This window comes from Equus asinus, chromosome 8 (genome assembly GCF_041296235.1).
Source record: "Equus asinus isolate D_3611 breed Donkey chromosome 8, EquAss-T2T_v2, whole genome shotgun sequence".
In the NCBI taxonomy this organism is placed as follows: Eukaryota; Metazoa; Chordata; class Mammalia; order Perissodactyla; family Equidae; genus Equus; species Equus asinus.
Genome location: NC_091797.1, coordinates 76106446 through 76132185, shown reverse-complemented (window position 1 = coordinate 76132185; position 25740 = coordinate 76106446). Strand labels below are relative to the sequence as shown.

The 25740-nt window shown below is 36.6% G+C and overlaps 2 protein-coding genes across 5 annotated transcripts in view; one reads left to right on the top strand and one right to left on the bottom strand.

Moving 5' to 3' along the window:
* Positions 1-1183: 1183 nt before the first annotated feature.
* RSRC2 (arginine and serine rich coiled-coil 2) lies at positions 1184-18372 on the bottom strand. 3 transcript variants are annotated; one of them, XM_070515943.1, is made up of 11 exons: positions 18233-18372; positions 14075-14231; positions 12838-12881; positions 11951-12028; positions 10150-10362; positions 9068-9271; positions 8376-8498; positions 5867-5946; positions 3738-3970; positions 3174-3263; positions 1184-2167 (listed from the first exon to the last, which is right to left on the bottom strand). In XM_070515943.1, the coding sequence occupies exons 4-11, from the start codon at positions 11956-11958 to the stop codon at positions 1988-1990; spliced, it is 1131 nt and encodes a 376-aa protein (XP_070372044.1). In that variant the 5' UTR covers positions 11959-12028; positions 12838-12881; positions 14075-14231; positions 18233-18372; the 3' UTR covers positions 1184-1987. The 3 variants fall into 3 exon arrangements, with proteins under 3 accessions (XP_070372044.1, XP_044631899.1, XP_014714239.1); XM_044775964.2 differs by lacking the exon at positions 11951-12028; XM_014858753.3 differs by lacking the exon at positions 11951-12028 and having other exon boundaries at positions 10150-10340.
* The window catches only part of KNTC1 (kinetochore associated 1), a 68189-nt gene continuing 60754 nt past the window's right edge, over positions 18306-25740 (top strand). Inside the window, exons 1-3 of one of the 2 annotated variants that reach the window (XM_044775960.2) lie at positions 18306-18437; positions 20838-21008; positions 24818-24938. In XM_044775960.2, coding sequence (XP_044631895.2) covers positions 20880-21008; positions 24818-24938 — 250 coding nt within the window. In that variant the 5' untranslated portion in view covers positions 18306-18437; positions 20838-20879. Of the gene's footprint in view, positions 18438-18597; positions 18729-20837; positions 21009-24817; positions 24939-25740 lie in introns of those variants that run through there. The other variant, XM_014858751.3, reaches the window with a different exon arrangement.

The following is a 25740-nucleotide window of genomic DNA, read 5'->3' as shown; positions in this document are numbered from 1 at the left end:
TTTAATTATGTAATTTAAAATCACCTGTGCGCTTCCCTCTATCTCTGCATTGTCCAATATGGTTGCCCCTGGCTACATGTGGCTCGATAAACTTTAAATGTCACTAGTCCCAATTGGGATGTCTTAAAATATAAATACACACGGTTTAAAAAGTATGAAAATAAGAATGTAAAATCTCAATGAAAAATACCGTTTAGATGTGTACTAAATAAATCAAAATTAGTTTCATCTGTTTGAACTCAGCTAAAATTTTTAAAATTACTGCTCTAGATGAATGCAGGATGGATCTTGTCATTCATAATGTATGACCAGCTCCTAAAATACTGTAGAGAAACACATAACTCGTTAATGTGTGCTTTCATATCCACACTGCCTTACAAGCCTACGAAATTTTTTTTTTTTTTTGAGGAAGATTAGCCTTCAGCTAACGGCCAATCCTCCTTTTTGTTAAGGAAGACTGGCCCTAAGCTAACATCCATGCCCATCTTCCTCTACTTCATATGTGGGACGCCTACTACAGCATTGCTTTTGCCAAGTGGTGCCACATCCGCAACCAGGATCCGAACCGGCGAACCCCGGGCGGCTGCCACTGAGAAGCAGAACATGCAAACTTAACCGCTGCACCACCAGGCCGGCCCCGTCTATGAAAATTTTTAATTAAATTGACTTGAGAAGGTATAGCTAAACTGAAAAATGCGGATTTGTGATGACTCCAAAACGAAAAACCATGGTGTTATTTTCCCAGAAACTTGACTTTGTCACTGGAACATGAACTCATTTCTCCACAGAATTACTGTGCTCTGGGAACACTAAACATTTACCAAAATACACTAAAAATCTTGTAACACAACCACTTAGTTTTCATTTAGCACAAAAACATGCCGAACAAGCAAGCTAGCCAGACTTAGTGACTCCGATCTTTAAAATAGAGGCTTAAGTTTCACCAGTCCAAGCACTCTTCCCTTGTTGTTGTGCTCCTACACCGTGGAGATGTTTTCTAAAGGATTTTTCTAGGGAAAGCTAAAAGTTATGACTTTGTTGTAATGAAAGCAAACTCTGAGTTCTGTAGTCCGCCCCCCCCAACAGCCCTATTCAGTTGAGTGACAGTAGTTTCCTAATGCTTTTAGTACTTTATGCTAGAGAAGACTTCAAAGGGATAATGAGCAAAGGGCATACAAAGAACTTGTTATAAGGCACTTTATTAAAATAAAAGTGCTTACATCCCTTTAAAGTATTAATCTATTTCCTGAATAACATATGGAATATTTAACAAATACTGTACACCAATTCTGTCCCTTATAATAGTAAGAAAACAGTATTATTTTAATAAATTTTACTCCTCCCAACTTCCTTTTACATTCTTGCTCACCATGGTATCGCCTGTAGTATAGTTAACTGTTCTTTAAAAAAAAAAAAAAAAGAGGAATTTCTAGCCAGTGTTTTCTAACAGCAACTGCAAAATGCTACAGAAACCATAAAACAAATTTAAATAAGAATTCCAGGTAACTTAAATTAACACGAGTTTTGAGAAAACGATTTTTATTATCACCACCACCCAGCTCATGTGTGCTGGGTTATGTACCAAATGGCCAGATCTTCTAAAGAACATCTACATAACATTTCTTCATGTTTCAAGAGATGAAAATAACTGTACAAGGTTAAGTACAAAAGTACACAAGACAGCGTACACGAAAAATCCACATGAGATTTTATCCCACCTGCAGCTTTTATATATTTGAAAAGTAGAATTCATGAACTAAAAAATATTGTCCTTCTATAATCCTGTCAAGTTTAATGGAAGTGGGTTTAACCTGATTACAACACTAACACCAGTATCACTGATCTGATATTTACAAAAAATCGTATTTTTCAATAAATTAAAGTCAATGCAACACCCATGCAAGCTAGAATGCTAGCTGTTTGGTGAACAAGGACTGACATCAGAACCAGAAGTCTATGAAGTCCCAAACATTAAGCGTGATCTTTTTCAAACTGCATCCATTCCTCGCATTGATGATGTGAAACCCAATCCCATTCCTCTCTGTGTGTGTGTTTGTGATCTTGCCATTTCATACTGAGCATCCAGATTTCTAAATACTTCTTCCTGTTGTTTCAAAGTCTTGTAACTTTCTTCATCAACCGAACTACATCCAGCTTCATCTTCACTCTAAATATCAGACATGCAATATATTAGTAAAATGGATTCAGATGGAAATAAAAAGTGCTGCTGTCACTTGACAGTACTGGTAAATTGCATTTTTAGGATACATATTTGACCCTAATTACTTAGCTTCCATCCATTCATTTAGTATCTATGGAGTAGTGGGATAGAGCAGGATGTAACGAAAATCAACTTAATTTTAGTGGGCATAAGGAAGAACACGTAGAACATGCCAGACAGTGCATCAATAGATGCCTCAGAGAAAAGTACAGTAGTAAATGGAAATGGAGTATTTGCTACTTTAAAAAAAGCAGGTGAGAAAGGACTCTAAAAAGGTGGTATTTGAACAGAAACCAGAAATAAGAAAAATATTCATGCAGGTAGCGGATGGAAGAATAGTGCAGGGAAGGCTAACAGGAAATGCAAAGGTCCTCTGGAATGTTCAAGATTAGCCAGCTCAGTGCAGCTTATTTTAAGGCAAATAACCCTTCAATAAAAAACCAACTCCCTTAGTAATAACCATTTGTGGATCTTTCCACGTGGCTGTATGAAATCTAATACTGTATCTGTCTATTTACACTTCATTCAGCAAAAAACCAATTTTCAACACCTTTGAAAAAGAGATTCCTTGAAACTTCAAACATTAAGACGATTCTACCCCACCAAGTCCAGTTAACCTTAAATGGAAGAGTATTTTTTTCAGCAAATTCATTAATTCCTTTTCACAATTTCATTTTTATTTGCTAAAAGAAGCTTATAATGTCGAACGAGGTTTACCTAAGGTATAAAAACTCAGTAATAATCAACAAACATGTTAATTCAAATCGAACAATTAGCACTGACAACTAGTGATGAAAATATATTTTAACTCTGTGAAACTAATTTGGAGAACATAAACAAAAAAAGCACTAGAAAATACCAAGTTGACACATCACCGAAATAATTTTTGAAAACCAATGTTACCCTGAAAATCTAAGTTAACATTAATTTTAATACAAAGTGTATAACTCACCTTAATACCCATTAACTTCCTAAATTTGACATTTTGGTCCTTGTTTCCAAAATTCAATTTTTCCCATATTTCAGCAGACTGGGATTTGTCCTGTTAAGAAACACTGAGCTTTTAGAATATGTAAAACTCGAATATTTTTTATTAGGATATTAAATTTCTCCCTAATACAGTCTAAGTAAAAGAAACAAAAGCACTTGTGGCATTCTATCAATGTAAAAGTTTATAATTATTTTAAGGTTTCTATTATAGATTAATGATGCAAAGAAATAGAAGTACTTCATAAAATACTTTTTTTATACCTTAAATACTTAGGTTTTTATAAACACACCTAAGCTAAAGAGCCTCTTTACCCTTAATAGATGCACAGTACTACTGATTTTCTTTGAAAGCTTAACTTACATCATGCATTTCCCCCCCAGTATTAAATATTTGTGGCACATTAAAACTATTCCAGTTGGGTTCTCAGAAAAAAGATACACTGAAACTGATCTTTTCCAACTCAGACTTGTTTTTCTAAGCAACTGCTACTTAGAAATAAATTATAAAAGGAATAAGAGAACTTACCCCTTCTTTCTTGCCTTGCCAAAGCATCTTTCTCTTTTTCTCTTGTTCAGCAAATTTCATTGGATTCACAGCTGCTGGGTTATAATAGCTAGGTACAGCTATTCCGGTCTCTGCCAAAGCTTTAGCTTGCAGGGCTGCCATTTGAGCTGCCATGGCTATCTGAGGAGTTACTTGCGTTCCTGATGCCAAAAGGGCAGCAACATTGAGAACGGAACCTCCAGTAGCTGCAGCTGCTGAAAGAGGAGATGAATATGGATATTAAGCCTAACTAAAACAAACCTGATCTACAGTAATACAATTTTTTTAATATAAGCTACTAATCTGCAGAAAGGCAGGATATTTTCACCAAATATAAAGAAATGATTTTTAGCTTACAAAGCAAATAACACTTTAGCAAACATTTATCGAATGTATTCATCGATGGATGTATCTCTATGATCCCTTACATATACACCAAATCTTCATCTATTTCTCTGAGGACAAACAGAATTCTGCAAATAGTAAAAACGTATATGATTTCAATGGAAACAAACTATGGTGCCTGTAGCTAAACTTACAACGCAGTAAAAACTTTTATTTGTATAGTTCTTTATAGCTTAAGAAATGATTTCACAGACATCTCATTTGAAACTCCTAATAAACATTTAAAAACATTAAGCAAGGGGGTCAGCCCAGTGGTGCAGTGCTCACTCTGCTTCAGTGGCCTGGGATTCACAGGTTCGGATCCCAGGCGTGGACTTGCACACCACTCATTAAGGCATGCTGTGGTGGTGTCCCACATACAAAACAGAGGAAAATTGGCAAAGATTTTTGCTCAGTGACAATCTTCCTCAAGCAAAAAGAGGAAGACTGGCGACAGATGCTAGCTCAGGGCCAATCTTCCTCACCAAAAAGATTAAAATAAACATAAAAACATTCAACAGGTATTATGCACATTAAACAGATACTAAGCCCAACTCTATAAAAGCTAAGTGCCATGACTGCTATTTCCATTTTAAAGTGGTTGAGTCAATCTGTAAAAAGATTGTTCTAATGACATATTTTTCTATCAGTCCAAAATATAAGCTTAAAAAGTCCTTAAATTACTAACATTATGGGAATCCAGTTATGAAAACTGTTATAATTATGTATTGACAAAACAGCAGTTTTAGATTATTTTAAAAAGTACCACTATTTACTAGCAATATCAAAAAACAAGACACACTGCAAATTATATTTCATACAATTCAACAGTAAACTCTGTGATCACCTTTAATCATCCAGAGACAATGTTCATGTTACACCTAAAAACTTTTTTTTGATAAGATTTTTTTTTTTTCCTTTTTCTCCCAAAGCCCCCCTGTACACAGTTGTGTATTTTTAGTTGTGGATCCTTCTAGTTGTGACATGTGGGATGTCGCCTCAGCATGGCCTGATGAGCGGTGCCATGTCCACACCCAGGATTTGAACCGGTGAAACCCTGGGCCGCCAAAGCAGAGTGTGCGAACCCAACCACTCAGCCCCTGGGCCAGCCCCTGATTTCTTAAATAGTAAGACAATACACAGTTCATCTTTAATATACTACATTTCCAAAATCATAACTAAAAGATGTGCAGTGATGGCTAAAGTGCTACATAAATAAGAGTAGTCACTATTTACTTTTCAAAATTATCTGCATCAAACAAGTCAGAAATACATATGCATGAAGGTTTTAGAGTAGGGGGCTGGCTCCGTGGCCGAGTGGTTAAGTTTGCGCATTCTGTTTCTGTGGCCCAGGGTTTCTCCGGTTCATATCCTGAGTGGGGATGTAGCACTGCTCATCAAGCCATACTGAGGTGGCGTCCCACATGCCACAACTAGAAGGACCCACAACTAAAATATACAACTGTGTACTGGTGGGCTTTGGGGAGAAAAAGGGAAAAAAAATTATTTTTAAACCCCTCAAAACATTCAAAAAAAAGGGGAAAAGATTTTATGAGGTAGGGAAGCAAGACTAAAAATAAGATGTTCATATTACAGTAATAAAAAAAGACGTTTATGATGTACTGTTGGGTAGTAGAGACCATGGGTGATTTTCTTCCTATTACGTTTCTAAACTTCTCAAATTTTCCACAGAGAAATTCCATATACTTCCATAATAAAAAAATTACCTGCAGCTATTTCTTGTTGTTTTTGTTTCTCAACCATTTCCTTTTCTCGCTGTTCTTGTAATTTCTTTGCCCTTTCCAATCTGTCAAAGACAATTTAAAACAATATAAATTTAAAATAACAATATAAAACCAGTATTTATCTTGCACATGCATAGACATAAAACACTTTATATATAGAATTTTAAATTAACACCCTCCCCAAATAGATATCTGCATGTGGGGAAAAAAGCAATCATTCTTAAGACAGTATCAGTCACAGTTAAAGAATATTTCAATACTGATTTTAAACATGTTTTTAGTTCACTAAATATCCAAAAACCAGAATAGTATTTATACACAGTTCTCAGAGAGAATGGTAAAAAAAATAAATAAATAAAAATTATTCAACCTTATCGGTGCTGGTTACAGAAAAAAATCTTGCTAATAACATATTGAGAACCAAGTAAATCTTAATGCATGTTAAGCAGTAAACAATATTTACAGAATTACCTAAATGCTTCTTGGGGGAGGCTGACACAGGATAAGGCCAATCAAAACATGCAGATAATGATTTTTGTATTTAAACAGACTTTAGCATATAGTCTTCAATTCAATAAAAATTTAAAAGCCAAAACTGAAAAAAAAGAAAGCAAACCCTAAATGCCATTCTCTATAATCCAGTAAAATGGTAGAAAAACCCTCGATATTAGCAAATTACTTTTGGCAGCAAGGAACTGGAAACGTGAAGCACAAATTCATTCCAAAAGAAAATAAAAACAAATTCTGGTTCACACTAAACTCACTAATGAATACACATAGCAAATCCTAAGTAATATCATCTTCATAATGATTCCTGAAAAAGAAATTCCTTTTCTTTGAAGAATTCTGTGATTTACCAATCATAAGTTTAAACACCACACCTTCCTCCTTTAATATAGTATAAGGGGAAAGGACTGGGGAAAAGTTTTTTTTTGTTTTGTTTTGGGGAGCTATGGGCAGTAAAATATAGTGGTAGTAAATTGGCATTTGTTCGAACAATTGCTGGCATTTACATAAAAGGAATAGAATAATCTATAATTTTATTCCTTTTATTGAGTACATATGCAAGAAAGATACAGGATAGACTTGACTTTGTCCTGAGGAATAAAAGTTTCTGATTAGGGGTGACATTAAAGTGCAGCTTCACAGATATTAAAAATATTTCTAAAACAGTTTTAAAACTCTGTCCTTATCTAAAAACAAAAAAGGAACAAACAAAAAATGGTCTACATAGTTTTTTATTAACAAAAGACTTCCCTTCAAATTTCAAGGTGCCAATGAGTAGTCTGGAATTCTGAAATTAGAGTATTTCACATAAACTCGTCACCTGAAAATCACTAAGTAGATTTGTCATTTTAAGTCAAAAAACTTTTAGATGCTAGTAACAGCTTCAGCTTTACTAAGATCAAAAAATTAAAACACAATAAACAAACTCATAATAAATAAGAGAAAATTTCAGGGCTTAAAAAATACCGGTCAGAGTTAATGGACCATTCTTTGTAAATCTGTCCAGATGCTACAGCAAATTATTTCCTAATTTTTTTGATTTTAGGAAAATATAATTGACTACTACTGGCTGCATACTTAAAATGGCCATTGCAGGTTTGGAACTAACACCATTCACTAAGGTGAATGGAATGAAGAAGGGGTGAGCTCACACCTTTGCTGCTGCTGCTGCTGTTCAGCTGGAGTTTCTGCCAGGCTGGGTTCACAGGGCAGCAGCTCATCAGGTTACATTGTGATAACTGTATTTTTGTAATGAAAAAAAAAATACAAACTCAATTTCATAAAGAAAAAAATCAAAATCAAGCGTATAGTTTTCAGAATATGGGAAAACCTGCAAGAAGCAATTGGATTTTACTTTATTTCTTGCCTCTTTATATGAGGCAATTCTTTCAATGGTTTTGCAGATTTCAGTCAGACAGCCCAGCCCTCTGTGTGTTGTCCCAGAATCATTCATCCTAGAAATATTAAAAAACTAAAAAATACAATGATCTCCTTATGCTAGCAGCAGTGAAATTTACAGGAACAAATAAATTGGCTTATAATGTTTATTATTTGCCACCTTCAAAATAAGACAACTATTGACAGAATTCTACTACTTCTTTCAGACTGTTTCGAGGAAGAAAAAAAGTAAAGACAGAGCAGTTTTAGAGGCAAAATTAACAGCTCTCCCGTAAGATTTAAAAAACAGTTTGAACTTCAAACAAAATATTTAGGAGACCGGATTTGAGAAAAATGAATCAGTTAATCACGAAGGAAAGAGGAACTGCTGCAGATCCTACAATCCGTCCTGCTGTGGAAATACCTCAATGTTTAAGAATGAGAACTGACAAACCACTTACTTCCAGATCACAAAGATGCCCCAGCAGTCATGGTCAGATTAATTATTGGAATTTCCTCTGACTGAAAGTACTCACTTTGTCCACACAATTGAGTATCTACTTGAAGTTGTGAAAGGAAAAAATACATCAAATAACAACATACACACCTCCTAGCTAAAGCTTCTTGTGCATCCATAGCTGTATTTCTGCCTCTGAAGGGAGGTGGACTGGGAGTTCGGCTTAAACTTCTGCTAAATCTTCTTGGTTTCTCAATTCTCTTCTTTCGATCACTGTAATAAATCATATTTTACATACCTCAGTATAGCCAAGGACTAATTACGTTGTTGAATCAAAATCAATTACAGTCAGGCATCACCTAACAATGTTTTGATCAACGTTGAAACAAATATACAACAGCGGTCCCATGAGGTTAGTACCACATAGCCTAGATGAGTGGTAGGTTATACCATCTGGGTTTGGGTAAGCATACTCTATGATGTTCGCATGGCAGCAAAATCGCCCGACAACGCATTTCTCAGAACGTATCCCTGTTGTTGAGCAAGGCATGACTGTATTGTGATTACAAAATTAACATAATGAATTCAGTGTTCAAAACAACTGAAGTCATTTTAACAGAACTATGCTTACCTGCACTTCACAAGAGATCTGATCAAATGAGAACATGTAGGAATGCCAGACAAGTATTTAGGCTCGTTCTGTATTGGTCAGAATGCAATTAAAATATTTTATCATTTATAAACAAGATTCCGACCCATAATCTAATATTCTCAGATTGACAGAAGAAAAACAGACCCTGTGAGGGGCCTATTTGATTTTATTGAAAATGATGAACACCTACCGACTTCTACTCCTTGTCCTACTCCTGCTTCTACTCCTATGCCTATGTCTTGATCTCGAGCGGGAACGGGATCGGATCCGACGTTTTCTTTCCCTGCTTCTGGATCGTGATTTCTTCCTCTCTCTGCTTCTGGATCTTGACTTCTTCCGCTCCCTACTCCTGGATCTTGACTTCTTCCGCTCCCTGCTTCTACTACGATGACGCCTGAAATTCAAGTACACAAATTTGTAGTCACTTAACAGTGATGTCTTTTCAATTACAGACATTATCAGTTATCTGTAGTGTATGCAATCAAGACTGGCATACTACTCTGTACTGTTATAGAAAGGATAATTGAGGTTTTTAATGGAAGGAGTTATAACAAAAAATGGACTTTTTCATGTTTGATGATGGCTCCTAGGGAGCACAGTAAAGCTATAACATGTCAAAAACACAACGTATACTATCCCAGCTTAAGATTGTGTTTAATAGTTTAAAGTTTATTGCCTTAACCAAAGTATTTATAAAATTTAAGAATGATAATCAAGTTAATCTACTACTGAAAAATTTTGACTGAATCTGATACTACACATATACATTCCGCACAGAAACCTCTAAATATATGGTAAGCATTGGCTTCTTAAAAACAAAAATCCCACAAATCTGAGCCATGACCCAGTTTCTCAAAAATCTTTTAACCTATACCAGAAAACAAAGTCTAGATTAGAGTTTAGCAGCAAACAAATCCTACATCAGGAATGTAAAAGCAGTTATATTGGCTTAAACTACAAAAACATAGTGAGCAACGATTTTTTTCACTGCAAGAGACAGATAAATCAAGAAGTTAAAAAAATATATAGTTGCTAACTAAATATATTAATCATAATCATCCTTCATCCCCCAGTCTTGGATGACATTTTTGCCTTTATCAGAAAGCAAAGCCCCAAAGACTTCAGCTATTAGCAGACATTAGTGGGCAAAGAGATAGGTCAGGTTAACAAGAAATTCTCTAAGATTTTCTTGGGTATTGCTGGGTTAATGAGCTTTATGTAATTTAGGAGTTCTTTATGGGGCATTGACTTACAAACACCAAAACTTCTCACCTTTCACGAGACCTAGATCTTGAGTGACTTCTGCCTCTTGATGACTTTCTTTCTTTGCGTTTGTGTCTGTCCTCACCATTTTCAGATGAATTTAGCCGCTCTCTTCCTTTATCAGAAGAATGTTCTTTGTCATTATGTTCCTCAGACTTGTGTTTCTTAGAGGACTTATCTTTGGATTCATGTCTTCTTGCCTGTTTTAAGAAGAAGTTGGTTCTTTCAGGAAAATAGTGCAACAAAGAGAGTTAGTATGGGTATCAGTAGACAAAAATGTTGTGATGCAACATTAGTAACCTTAGGAGTGTGTGGCAAATAAAAAAATGATCTAGTTTCACATCACCCAAATGTTGCAGAGATATATTACTAACTTTACTTTTTCTTTATAAACCCCCCAAATGCAGTTTCCTCCCCCAAATATTTCCAATACCGCAATTAAAACAGTAATTTTCGAAGTTGAAATAATATTCAAAAACCATTATGTCATAAAAAGAGGAATCACTGATGTTTCTTTAATCTAAAAGAATAAGGGAAGTACACATATAACAAAACTTTTAAATTTTTCAACAAACCTTTTAGAGAAATAGACAATGTGTAAACATCAACTTTTAAATCCAGAATACAGAATATTAGGTTTAAAAAATTAACAATAATGAAGACAATAAGGACACAAGGAAATGCACCAGAAAAACGCATTTCAAATTAGGTAGCTAAGTAAAATTCATCTAAGTATTAATATTTTCTGCAATTTCAAATTACTTTACGCAGAGTTGAAGTGTCCTTTTTATAGCTATACTGTCACATCCTCTCTACAAGACGGCTCTTGATTTTTCTCCCAATGTCTAAACTGTGAAGCAATCACTTTTCATCTTGCAATATCCCAACAGGCTTGGAGTTCTATTACATTTTTCATGTACCTAGGGTAGAAAATGGCAACCGTATCTGTTTTAATTTTTATGAAATCAAACTAGGTATAACATAATTAATCCCTATAGCATTATACAATACACACTTCCCCCATACTCTCAAAGATTAAAAACCAAGGCTTTCACTTCTACAACATATGCATTCAGAGACTGAGCTAAAATTAATTGTATGATCAAGTCTCCATTCTACACTCACATACTAAATTAGGAAGTGCTACATACTAGATTTCCCCACATTAAGATTTGTCGAATCCATCTTGGAGCTAAAGCTTAAAATGTTGGACATCTCAGAATCACAATTTTAAAGCTGGAAGGAACTCAGACTCTCTAATTCTGTACTTTATGTATGACTAACCTAAGATCTAAAGTCACAAAGCTACACAGTAGCAGAGCTGAACCCAGACCCCATGTTCTTCTGATGCCCAGGCCACGGCTTTTCCACCACAATAGGACAATTATCTCATGTTTCCCAAAATAGGCGATAGCATATTTCTTTCTACTCAAGATTAACTTTTCTTAAAAACTAAAAACTTAGCCAAACATTTTGGAACATGCATGAGGACATATCTGAAAAGGATCATAATATGTAATTTATTATTTTGCAGAAAGTTATGAGAGACCTGGAGACACATCTAAATTTTAGTTTCATTGCCAGTTCTCTTTTGTAAGAGCTGATAAAACAGTATTTCCTTGATTTTGCCATATAGTAGCAAACTGGAAAAGCTTTAAGCGGTTTAACTTCCAAAGGTTTTAGAGTTTATTTCAAACCAATTTTCCAAACATAACATTACTATTAATAATTAAAAAAAAAAAACATTAAAACCCTTAACTGATTTAAGATATACTTAAGGGAAATAGGAGTTTGAATGACTAATAGTTACCTTATCATGAAGTAGGCTTATTATTTTGCTATCTGAGTCTGCAGCGTCTTCAGTTCAGTCTCTTCGCGCATTAGCACGCTGAGTATGATTTATTATAGAAATGTTATCATGTGAGCTAAACAAAATAGTCATTTTCACAAAAACTCTCCTAAATTAAAGATTTAACAGAGCTTCCATTAGGGGAAGAGGTGAAGTCCCTGCCCACACTTGTTTTAGGAGTCCCTTGCCCAGCCCCCATGAGACTCTTCTCCTCCCTTTTTGGCTGCTACTTCTGCTCTTCCTTGTTGGCTCTTTCCTTGTCTTCTCAGGTGGGTGAGCAAGTTAACTCCTCTGCAACACAGCAGCTGCCTTTTTCCTCAAGTTTTGCTGTCACCGCCACCTTTCCAGCTGTCCCTCACTGACACTTTTATTTCAAAATTCAATACTACTATTAGGGGAATTAAACTAGTTTACTAAGGAAAAGAGGACTCTTGTTACCTTCCATGAAGAGAAAGTAGCCCATAGATATCTAGGGTATTGCTACTTAAAAATGATTATTACTTAAAAATCCTGAGCAGTCGTCAGGCATAAGGAGACTCGGGACCTCAGATTAATGGAAGCTCTGTGTGACAGGGCTAAAAAAACGAATTATATTCTTCATATGAAATTTTTATTGTGAATATTTTCACAAGATAATAAAATTAATAGTTTTTGAATGAACGTTTCACATAAACAACTATCTTCTTGAAAAATGATGAATCCAAATCATGCTTATTTTATAACTCAATTAACCTTTTAAATTTCAAGTTTTGGTACTTACCTTGACAATATATATATTCACACAAACATTTCTACCAGATACTTTATAAGTATTTCAAAGTGCCTATTCACTACAAAGAGTTAATTACCTCTTTGCTTCTGCTCCGGCTCCTGTGTTTTCTTCCTTCGTTATCTGTGAATACATACAAAAATTCACCATAAACAAAAATACAGAAGCATCTCAAACACAAATTCCAATACTCATATAAAGAACAATTTCAGTCCATTTGCCTAGCTAAAGATTCTACTTACTAGTCATCTTCTAAAGAATATAGTTTTTACAGCAGTGATGGGATTATTCTACTATATTAATACTGCACATATGCGAAAAACCAAGCCATCTGAATAAACCAGAATATAACCGAGACACAGAAATAAGCAAAAAAAAGTTCCACGGCAAGTCAAAACAGATATAGTCTTTTAGGAGGTTACAGAGTATTAGTATTTACAAAACATTCTATGACTAGCCCATCTTGTTTCTTAGTCCGTATCAAATATATAAAAGGACTTATCAAAGGTTAACAATTAAGAACAACAAAAACAAAGAAGGCAAAAGAAAATAAATAGGTTGAATGACATTTGATATGTTCTAAGTATTCAAAAGGATGTTATAGTTTACAAAAATTTCCACTCAAAACTGGTTATAATACTGTCTAGTTTTACATATATAAAAATTCTATTTCAACCATTTTGTAGATTATCCATGCAAAGGATAAATAACTAGAGCCCAGGTCTTAAAACTTTTAAACTTGTTACTATTCTACTTATCACTTAACCTCTTCATTAAATAACAATACTGTTTTTTTTTTTTAAATAGCAAAACATCATCCTTTCTATACCACCTCAGTTGTTTTTTAAAAGTAAACAAGGAAGGAGCAGTTGAAAACAGTCAAACCTCTTGCTTTAGAAATATTCTAACATTAAGTTAAAAAGAACAACAAAGTTAAAAATGTTCTTCCAATTTACATCAAAGAATGTTAAATAAATTCAGAATAATATACCACTGCCCAGACTACATCTTTTAAAATATTATTTTGCCAGCGTTCAAAGAATGAAACTTAAACATCTTAGGGTTAACAAATAGTTACCATGACAAATTTAAGCATATATTTTTGCCTTTGCACACGTTATAAAACCTCTGCATTAGGACATTTGTATTTTTCATAATTGAAAAATTTTCCAGAAAATTACCAATTCACTTTCATTATTCATTTTTCAACTGGGAAGAACACATCAATTACATCAATAAACTAAACTTATGTCTTATACACATGTCTACATGGATCATAACAAATGCTGGTAATTACCATTTCCAACAATTCATACCTGACTTTCGTTTTCTTTCTCTTGACCTTGATCGTGATCTTGAATAATGATGTTTTGAGGCTCTAGGAGAAACAGATACATCTGACTGCTCTTTTTTCTTATCTCTATCTGGAGAAGTCTTTTCTGGGGCTAGGCCGTCTCGTTCTGTATCACTAGCCTAAAAATTTAAAGAAAAATGATTATAAGTTTCTAATTACATTTAAAATGTATCCAATTTCTTAAAAGAGAGGGAGGGGAGGGAAAATAGTCATCCTTGAGATAAAATAAAAATAAAAGCAAAAAAATAAAAATGAAATAAAATCAGTAAATCAGAATGGCTGATTTCCAAGTAGCTAAACATGCTTTGTACCTGATAAATAAATCTAAATAAATTGAAATAACTAACCCAATACCAAAGAGAGACATGTTGTTACACTGACGTGTCTTTAATTTTTTAAATCATTATTTTTATAACTTTCAAAACAATGGGGAAAGAGGGGAATAAAGGTTCTAAGTATTTCCAATAAACATTCAAGCAGAGCAAATATAGTCCATTTTAGATCTGTGAACTCATTTAGCTTACTACCAATATTTTTATTTTAAATTGGCATAAATTAAAAAGACATTTTAAATGAGTTGTTAAAGGTTGAAGACACTCAAGACTGAAAATCTTAAAACAGCAGAGAATGCTTCTAAAATATTATAAAAGAATAAACAGAAAATTAACTTACCTATCTGAGAACCCAATCTTAATTTCATTAACCCTCTTTAATGAAAACAGCCCCTTGGTACAGTGCTGCTGCAATATATGGTCTGCCTCTCCTCACATATGCTCTGGGCTATGGAAACATTAAGTTGTTTCTGCTTTAAAGCATTTTATAAGTTATTACAATATAACTTTTTTAAAAATTAAAACAGTACTCAAGCATACACACTCTTTCCCAGAGACCTGATTTACCTCAAAGAGTAAGCTCCTTCATCTGAGAATCAGTTCTTTGTTTTCCAGTTTACAGAAGGCAATTTCACCTGCCTTGCTCATAACATAGTACTCAGCACAGAAATCAATCAATAAATGTTTGAGAAACAAATTCCAGTTATTAATTATTTTTCCATTAAAAAAAGTATTTCTGTGGCTCTGCTGAACTGTGTGGTCCAAATTACAAACAACAAGAGTACCACAAATGAAGAAATTGATTTAAATGAGTCACAGAAAAAAGCTTCAAGGAGAAACTAGAATCTGAAAGTTCCCAATTTTGATAAAAGGCAGGGGAAATACTTCCAGTAATATGTGGAAGATGGATGGTGGTGACCTATTCGACCAGAGGGGAAATATGAAAATAGGTCAATATGCCTGGAGGGTCGATTACTTAGGACAAAGGTTGGCAGACTATGGCCCTTGACCCTTGGCTAAGAATAGTTTTAACGTTTTTAAAAGGGTTGTAAAAACAAGCAAGCAAGCAAGGAATGTTGACAGAAGCTGTTATGTGGTCCACAATGTCTAAAATATTTACTATCTTACCCTTTACAAAAGAAATCTGGAGTGGATAAACAGCAAATCATTGTACGTTCTCAGCAGGAGGAATAACCACATGGTAATGAACTCTCTTTCCCTTTGGAAGATTAGTCCAGGAAACCAACACTGAATAAACTAAATGGGGAGTATCTTAACAAACGAGGTGTGAGAGGTTGCATTACTTCAACACTTGTTTACTGAGGGTCAACAGTGTGCCAAACTCGATGCTAGATTCCAGGAATAAAAAGGATAAATTAAAAGAAAGGATTTACAGCTTAGTTGGGATGAAAAACAAACTATCTGTTAAGCCTCTAACAATGGTACAAACAAAACAAAATTAAGAAACAGACGTAAGCAACTAAGTACTGGGAAGGTCTCATTCAAGCATATGTGCTCCTCCAGTTTTCTATGTATGGTTGATCTCTGGAATCATAAAATTTTTGTGCTGAAAGGCTTTCATCCCTTAGAATCGACTTCAACTTTCTCATTTTAAAGATGAGATCCAGCAACATTAGCTGACTCGCCTAAGATGGTACTCTCTTTGCTGTCCACTATTAACAAATGATGCAGTATCAGCACAATTAAGAATGACCCTGATTTTCACAACTACAATTGATTATTTTCTTTCATTCTTGGTCTCACTATTATCCTTAAGGACTATTTCAGACACACGTATGATGTGTTAAGTGTTGGTAAAGCCAATACTTGGTAAAATAAAAGCAATTGCAAAAAACTTTAAGCACTGCTGTCACTTCTCTGCACGTGGCATTTTTCTGACAGACAGCATTCCTGAAACAGTGGCATATCTCATTCACTTTGACAGAGATCGGGACTAGAAGTGAAAACAATCTCCCACAGAAAAGTCAGCATCTCTCCCAGACAGTAAATGTTTTCAATCAATGCTTAACATCACAGAAGCTTGGCAACAGGGAAGAGAAATGACCTGGGTTTAAGGGAAGGTGCTCTGTGATAGAGGCTAATAACTTACACCAAGCAGCCCTTTTCACCTGAACAACACACAACAGGACAACGACGAAAACCATCCTATCACTAAATAGATACGAATGATAGGGAGCCACTTAGCTCGTGCAAAACTTTTATTTCCATGAAGATATTTTATAGTAGCATATTGAAAGTATCCAAATTTTAAAAATCAATTGAATATTAAAATTTCCCAGAAAATTTCTAAGCTTTATTTCAATTTAGTAGGACTCTACAGATAAATCTTAAATACTAACTGCAAAACTGCTCTCCACTCTAGCATTTGCTCTATTAGAAAGCCACCACTGTTTCTTAAAATTTACATATTGTTTAAAACCTAATAACGCTGAAGACAAAGCATACAAATCTTTTTCCAATGCAAAGAAGGAACACTGGATTTAATACTAGGCCACTTCTCCAGGGGATCCTGTCTATTGAACAAGGCACTACAGAAACAAATGTTTGAATCGATTTCATTTTGTAAAAATATTTGAGCCCAAGTAAATACTACTATTCTTTAAACTACATTAAGAGGCCCAAAATACTAAACAAAGGAAACCATTAAATCGATTAGCTGCACAAATACCAAATGCCTGTCAGGTGTTTGACACCTTATGAAAGAAAAAGAAATCGGTTTTAAATTCACTTAGGTATGGGGGGGCGCGCAGAAAACCATCCTAATTCCTGATACCCTAATGATCAGAAAGAGTAAACTAAAAACTTTTCGTTATGTTTAATAGTCTTATTTACTTTTGAAAATGAGAAAACTTCAGGCGGTGGAAAGGAACGCAAAACGCTTGCATTTTTCTTTTAACAGGATAAGTAAAAACGAAGTAACCACACAATAACACGATCCATCAAGATTGGGCATCTGATACCCAAAACACGCTTATTGTTCAGAGAAGGTAATTTAAGAACTGTAGTTTTTATTTAAAATTAAATGGGCCAATGAAAGGTTCTTAAAGGAACAACGCCAAAGATAGGGCTTGATGATAATACTTCTCAAAGATAATTCATTCAAAATTATTACATCACGAGCCGCTTCGGAAACGGAGCATCAATCAGAATTCGTAGTTCCAAAGCCCTCTCCTAATGAAGTCGAATTTTTACTCCCTTTCAGCAACACCTTCCCCAGCTCCTTAGGAATAAACTAAGGTTTTCATAGACGGAACACTAAATCAAAATTATGCAACTAGAACCATCTTACTGAGGGTAGGGAAAAACTATCGGTACGAGACTGTTCTCTTCACCCCTTCCGTCTCTTACAGACACCGCCTTTCTGACACAATACTTTTCAGACACGACCCCTGCTCCCCATTCTTTTCCCTGGTCCTTCCCCATTGCCAACATAAATTCCCAAGCCCTCAAGAAACTCAATACAAATCACTAGCCAGAGCGACTAAGCGAAACTGGGGGCAGTTCTGTGGCCTGAAAAGAAGACAGAGCTGGGAAAGAGATGAGGAAAGTTCTGGAAGAAAAGACACTCCCTGCGGCTCCCCACCCCCACCGACACCGCCTTATTCCCCCTCCCTACGGCAGGCAGCCATGATGGCGGGCGCAGAAGAAGGCCGCGGCGCCATTTTGTCCACACACGCGCGCGGACAACAGCTCTGGGAACCGTTCACCCATTCTTTGGAGAGTGGTAGAAAAATATCCACGGCTTTAAACTCAGATTCAGCACCTACCGCCATAGTCCAGAGTCCTGGCCGCTACAGCGGCGCCTCCACTCGCCGCTTTCAACAATACCGGCCGCCAAGACGCTTCGCCACAGACTAAATCGCTCGCGCGAGAGACCCGGATGGCACAAAAGGGACGAGGCCCGGCGCGTCGCACAGCTTGCTGGGAGGAAAAGGGGTGGTGATAAGGGTTTCTATAGCAACGCGTTTCGAGGTGGTGATTGGTTGTACTTTTCTAAGGGGGCGTGTAAGGAAGGAGGGCGGGGCCAAGAACACACCCTGGAACGCGCTGATCGGAATGGGTAAAATTTAGGGAGGGGCGACGTCCTATTTCGATTCGAAAGCAATCTTGGCCTTCTCCGGCCGCCGTAAAAGGGGTTGGGCTTGGTGTTCTCCCGCCAATTTAAACTCATGGGACGGCCCCTGAAGAGATTAGGGGTGGTTATGGGAGTCGGGAAGAGGGGCGATTAATTTGAGCGTTCCTGTTTAGTTTCTTCAGTTGCAGGTGAGGAGCGGAAGCTGCGCTGCTGTAGGGATCTGCGGGTGGGTTCAGGTCGAAGTAGCAGCGGCCTCAGCTCATTTCGGGGTGTTTTCCCCTCAAGAGGCTGGCGGGAGAGAGGTCGGAGTCGGTTCTTGCTGGCCCCAGGGTCCCCCTGAGAGCGTTTATGCACGGAGGCCTAACTGACAGTTTTCATTTTGCTTAATTCGTTAATCTATTCTCCACCTAGCAGCCAAAGTGGTCTCAAATCGTTAATCCTATCATGTCACTCGTCTGCTTAGTAGCTTTCCTCACTTGTAAAACCCAATCTTGAAGTCGAGGATTCTTTTGGCTCCCAGACTGTTGCATTCTTGCTGTGCCCGGGCAGCCGCCCCAAACTCGTTCCAGCCTCTGAGCTTTTGCCCTCGGCCTGCATCGCTCCTCCCCCTGAGCTTTGCATAGTTCGCTTCTCGCTTATTCGGGTCTTAGTTCATAGGTCATCTCCTTCCTTTCCCAAACAGGTGCTTCTTACGCGGCCCTCCTCCCTCCCATCCATCTGAGCACTGTTTGTTTGCTTCCAAACATTTAGCATGGTTGGTAATTGTGCGTTAACTTATCTTTTTGTAGGGAGGCAGTCTAACAGTTAATAGCAGGCGTGGATTTGAGTCTTGTCTAGCTACATAATTTACTCGCTTTAGGTGACCTTGGCCATTTATTTAATCCCTGACTCGTGTTTCTCAGCTGTAAAATGGGTTGTTGTGCAGATTAAATGAGTAAAGCAGTCAAAACTATCTTGCATACTCAGTATGTGTTAACTTTTATTTTGGTCTGTCCTTCCTACGAGAATATAGACTTCGTAATGACAGAGACCTTTTCTGTCTTCACAGCTGTATTCCCAGCTCCTAGAGCAGTGCCTGGCATATAGTAGTCAGTAAACATTTGTTGAATGAGTGAGTGTGACAGCCATGGGAGGTTGATAATATTTCTCTACTTTTACAGATATGGGACACGGAAACCCATAAAAGTGTTCACTCCAACCTGTCACTCCTGTCTTAATCTCTTCCCACCTCCCACCCAAATGCCAGTCACTAAAACTACTGTCTTTCGCAACGTGCTTTGTTTCTGCACCCTCGCTTACACTCTTAGTGAGAATTCTTTCTGCACTTAAAAAGCTCCTATGACCTTAAGTTCCTAGCCCAAATGTTATGTGCATCCGATAACAATAATAATTAAGCTAACACTTAAAATTGATTGCTTGCCATGAACCAAGCATTGGTCTGTGAGTGTTTAAAACTCATAACCTTTTCAGTTATCTACAGCTATATTCCTGTTTTGTAAGTTAGAGACTTGAGGAACAGAAAGATTAAGTTACTTGCTCAAGGACAACTGTGCTAGGAAATGTGAAAGAGCACCAAGTCAAAAATTATTCCTTCCCTTACTGTACCTTCTATAGATTTTAAAACATTTCTGCTAGCACTTATCAAAACAACTGTAATTATTTGGTTCTTGTTCCCCACTAATAGTCTTGACCCAGGGGTTGTTTTTCAATTTGGTATTCTACCCCCACCCAGACCACACATGAAATGAGTTATGTAAATCTTTGCTGAGGAGATGGTTAAGTGACTCTCCTCTGGTTACAAATATACTCTCTGGTCCAGTCAGAAACCTAATCTAATTTTTTCTTCCCCCCCCACCCCCCGTTATTGTTTTCATTTATACAACAATACTGAAAACATGCATGGACATTTTTTAAAATCTCATTTGAAACTTTGCCATCCTAAGATATCCCAGACAGTCTGACTTCAGATATTTTGCTACTTATTGCTCTACTGATTAAAGGTTTATTTCAAATGAAAACTTATAATTTCAAGCTAGGCACACAAAGTATTAGAAGCTCTAGGATACATTGATAAGATCAGAATTATGTGTGTTCCTAAATCAATATGTGTTTCTCTGATGATAATCAGAGCTCTAGTTCCATTTATCTTATTGGTCCAAAGTGTCTAGGACCACAGAGATAAAAAAAAGAGAAGTCTTTATTTATTGATATATATATTGATTAAGTTTTTTCATTTCCCAAATAACTAGATTCTATGCAACAGTATAATTTAGTCTCTAATTTTACATTTGTCACAGGGAAATCAGTGGTTCCTGACTCAGGAAGACAATCTCAGAAACATGTGGAATGATATTGAGCTGCTAACAAGTGATGATACAGGAAGTGGGTACCTAAGTGTTGGTTCAAGAAAAGAACACGGAACTGCTTTGTATCAAGTAGATTTGCTAGCAAAGGTGTCCTCCGAAAAGGTAATTATTGTGATGTTGAGTGTTTTCATTCACAGAATTCTTACTGAGTGCTTGGTAAGCCTAGTAGCCACAGGGTAAATGTTTTGTGAGTGAATATAGCACTTTCTCAGGGAATCAAGGTTCAGTCTCAGATTACCAGAAAATTCCATCTGAATTCCCCCTGCATCATCTTAAGATCTGTATTTCCAAAATTGAACGTTTCATAGCTCCTCTTGACATTTTGGACATACAGAATGTATAATAAATGATAGGAAGAATATCCACTACCAGCTTAGGAAATAAAACATTAGCAGTAGAGTTGAAGCCCCTGGGATGCCTCCCTGATCCTGTGCTCCTCCCATGCTTTACCCCTGAGTTAAGCTCTCTCCTGAGGTTGACGTTTATCCTTTCTATGTATTTCTTTCTCTATTTGAACTTTCTTTTGATAATAATCCCACCCTTGTCATTCCAGGCTTGAAACCTTATTCTTTGCCTGCTATAGAAAATGCTACTGTTAGTTTTTCACCTTAGATTTTCCTTATCAGTAATTTGCTTCTGGTAAAATATTGTTGACCTTGGTAAACAGAGGTTTCTTGTAGAGAAAGTACGCCTGACCATCTCTCACAGTGTTGCAGTCCAGGGCCTTTCTACTTCCCTTAGTAAGTCAATGTCATATTTAATTCTCTCATTATGAATAAGATTTAAAAGAAAGAAAGGAAGACGATACCAACTATTAGAGACAAGTTTTGTATCTTCTAGGGCTTGAAAGTCAGGGCCTCCTCTGGGGACCTTTTATAAAGGGCCTCAAATGTAGGCTTTTGACTTTTCTTCAAGTGAGGTTCTATAGGTATTCAAAGAAACTGGATGATAGGATTTGAAAAAAAGAAATCATTCTTTATGCTGGTTAGATTCTATTGTTAGACTGTACTGCGTTTAGTATATTATGAATCACAGAATTTACAAATATTAGTTATGAGTAGTACAAATAAATTGTATTCTTTGGTATTAAGTTGTTTATTTGTTAAAGGCAAAAACTTAAAGTATACCACAAATTCTGTAATGAGAAAGTGACATTTCTTTATTTTTCAATGTTGCTAAGAGGCTTAAAACGTGGAAGTGGCCCAGGCCTCTCTTGACCTCTGAGGGTTCCTGTTGAAAAATAATAGTGTGTGTGTATTGAGCTTTGAATTCAGTTAGGAACTAAATTTCCATCTGTTATTAGCTTGGAGCATCACTCATCAATACATTCAAAACTGCCGGGCACGCAATAGCAGGTGCGGTGTTCAAAACCCTATGCTAGGCACTTATAATAACATAAGATGACGTATTATCCCTCCTTTTTTAGGACCTTTCTTTAAAGTTAGGCCGACAGGACACCAGCAATAAAAGATATTTTGCTATGCAAGTCGGCCTATGCTAAATTCCAAATGAATGGTACAGGCAGTAAATGCAGTAGGAATTCAGAGGGTGGAAAGCTTATTGTGGGTTGGGATAGTTTAACGAGCATTTCATAAAGAAACTAGCACTTGACTTGGGCCTAAAGAAAAAGGAAGGGAAAATGAAAACACAACTTATCAAGATTTGTGGAATGCAGTGAAAATAGTCCTTAGAGGAAAGTTTATAGCATTGAATGCATATATTAGAAAAGAAGAAGGGCCGGCCTCATGGCCGAGTGGTTGAGTTTGTGCTCTCCGATTTGGCTGCTTGGGGTTTTGCCAGTTCGGATCCTGAGCGTGGACATGGCGCTGCTTGTTGGGCCATGCTGAGGCAGCATCCCACATAGCAGAACCAGAGGCACTGACAACTAGAATATACAACTATGTACTGGGGGGCTTTGGGGAGAAGAAGAACAGATGGCAACAGATGTTAGCTCAGGTGCCAATCTTAAAAAAAAAAAGAAGAGAGCTGGCCCAGTGACACAGCGGTTAAGTACGCACGTTCTGCTTTGGCGGCCCTGGGTTCGCCGGTTCAGATCCTGGGCGCGGACATGGCACCACTCATCAAACCATGCTGAGGTGGCATCCCACATGCCACAACTAGAAGGATCCACAACTAAAAATATACAACTATGTAGCAGGGGGCTTTGGGGAGAAAAAGGAAAAAAAAAAACTTAAAAAAAAATCACTGTTGAGGTGATGGATGTGTTAGCTAACCTTATTGTGGTAATTATTTCACAGTATGTATGTATATTAAATCATCACATTGTATACCTTAAACTTACACAACGTTATTTGTCAAATATATCTTAAAGCTGGAAAAAAAATCAATGTAATCCATTAGATCAACAAACTAAAGAAAAATGACATGATCATATCAATAGATGCAGAAAAAATATTACTAAGTGAAAGAAGCCAATCTGAAAAGGCTGCATACCGCATGATTCCAAGTATATGACATTCTGGAAAAGGCAAAGACAATACAAAGATCAGTGGTTGGGGGTTGGAGGGAGGGATGAATAGGCAGAGAACAGAGCATTTTTAGGGCAATGAAGATAGTCTGATGAAGATAGTCTGTAGATACCATAATGATGGATACCTGTCATACATTTGTCCAGACCCACAGAATGTACACCACCACGAGTGAACTACAATGTAAACTATGCACTTTGGGTGATTATGATGTGTCAATGTAGGTTCATCAGTTGTAACAAATGTACCATCTGGTAGGAGATGTCAGGGGCAGGGGGTATATGGGAATTCTCTGTACCTTACTTTCAATTTTGCTGTGAACCTAAACCTGCTATTAGAAAATAGTCTTAAAAAAAAGAAAGGGAAAGTGCAGTCCAGGCAGAGAGAACAGAATGAGTAGACCCCTAGGAAGTATATAGCACAGTTTCTTCTATGCAACACTTTGGTGCAACTTTTCACTAGTTGAAGAAGCAAGTTAAAAGACTATACGAGGGATCAGAATGTGATGGGGTTTTCAAGAATTACACCTGGAGAAGGTGACCATTGAAAACAGGCATAAAATGAACTGATTGGCTTAAAACTAAGCCAGGGCTGAATAAGAATAGTTAACATTTATTGAGCACATACTATGTGCAAGGCCGTCTTCTAGCTCTTTACTGAGTTAATTCATTCAATCTCCATACGAGTCTGCTTTGTATTATTATTCCTGTCTTACAGGAGAGTCAGTCAAGGCATTTGCCCAAGATTACTCAGCTAGTAAGTGACTGAGCATTCTCAACCACTGAGCTGTCCATCTGCTTCAGGATACATATGTGTGGGAAGCTCTAATCAACAGAAGCTGAAAACTGGAGACTCATAGTTGGCTTGCATAGTGTTTTTAAAGATGTTGCCTTGACTGCCAGGATTTAAAAATCAGAACATTTCACATAAAGATCTAGCTTTTCGTGATAAATTGGAAGGTGTAGTTGCCATCCCAGGGTCTCGTTTCCGAAGGGCCTTGAGCTGGCTGATTCTGCTCTTTAGTTTGTATGGGGATGTGTACCCTCCAGTTCACAGTACACCACAGGCCCCTCCCTGTCGTATCCCAGACACTGAGACTTTATGCCAGTCTTGGTTCATTCATTTATGTTAATGCCTCTGGCTCCTACAGGCATAAAGATCAACTCTTGGGAAACAAAGACTTAAACATGGAAATCCTTTGCCCTTTCCTAGCAATCCTGGTCTATTTCCCTATTTTGGACCTTGGATTCAAAATATACCATGCAAAGAAAAAGTCAACTAATTAGATATATGGGCTAAAGAAAAAAGGCCTGCCAAGTTAAGTTTTAAACTTGAGTGCTTGGGACAATGATGATATTACTGATAAATATTGTTAAATGTGTATAAAAAAGTTTTATTTTAGTCATGCTTTCCCCCCCACAGGCCTCATTAAATCCGAGTATTCAAGCGTGCAGCTTGAGTGATGGGTTTATTATTGTAGCAGATCAATCAGTGATACTGCTTGACGGGATTTGTAGATCACTTCAATTGCATCTTATGTTTGGTAAGTCTAATGTAATATAGTAAAATACATGGGAAGTCAAATATATCTTCTTACCAATTTCCACTGCATTGTCTTTTCTTTACTCCGTTATCTCTAAGATCAAAATTGGACTAAATTCCAGAAATTAATCTTGAGTGCTTTTTTTGTCCCAAGTTCTAGACACAAAGGATACTGAGATGATCCCTTGTCTCAATAAGTCTAAGGGGCGATATACATGTAAAGCAATAATTTACTTTATTTGCATGATTTTTGTGTTAAAATATTGTAGAAAACAGGTGAGCCCAATTGTGTTCAATTCCTGAATCTTGTGTATAATTTCATTATTATAAACAGATACTTGAATGCTTTTAGAATGTATAACGCTATAGAAAGCTTTTGAAATACTTATGAATTAATTCTTCATGGAATTAAAGAGCTTTAAGTGTATGCAAACATGGACAAGAGTAAATTAAGGGACAATCAGTGATTGTGCTAGAAAATAAGTGAGAAGCTTATTGGTGAAAGCTTTTTCTATTTTGAGTGGAAATTTTGACAGAAAGATGGTTGTTGAAGTGTTTGCGTGAGAACTTAGACAAGTGAAAAGGAATCAGAAGGTAGGCATTTGAGAACGCAGTCTTAATCACAGTATGGAGGCAAGACACTCATATTTTTGGAATCTTAATGTATCTACCCTGATCGGTCCACAAGATTCACAATTCACCAGTGAAATAGTAGGCTGTGTTAACATATACATTTGTATAAAGATATTGCTACTGGACAAGTTTAGTTTATAAGCCACTTACATGCTGTTGCTTTTCTCTCT

What these genes read in the sequence shown, in the direction of transcription:
- RSRC2 (XM_014858753.3), bottom strand. An exon ending in ACAACAAGAAATAGCTGCAG is followed by an intron (nt 3,971 to 5,866) that starts GTAATTTTTTTA and finishes CTCCTCTTTCAG; the next exon opens with CAGCTGCAGCTACTGGAGGT. An exon ending in GGAAGTTAATGGGTATTAAG is followed by an intron (nt 2,168 to 3,173) that starts GTGAGTTATACA and finishes TCTGATATTTAG; the next exon opens with AGTGAAGATGAAGCTGGATG.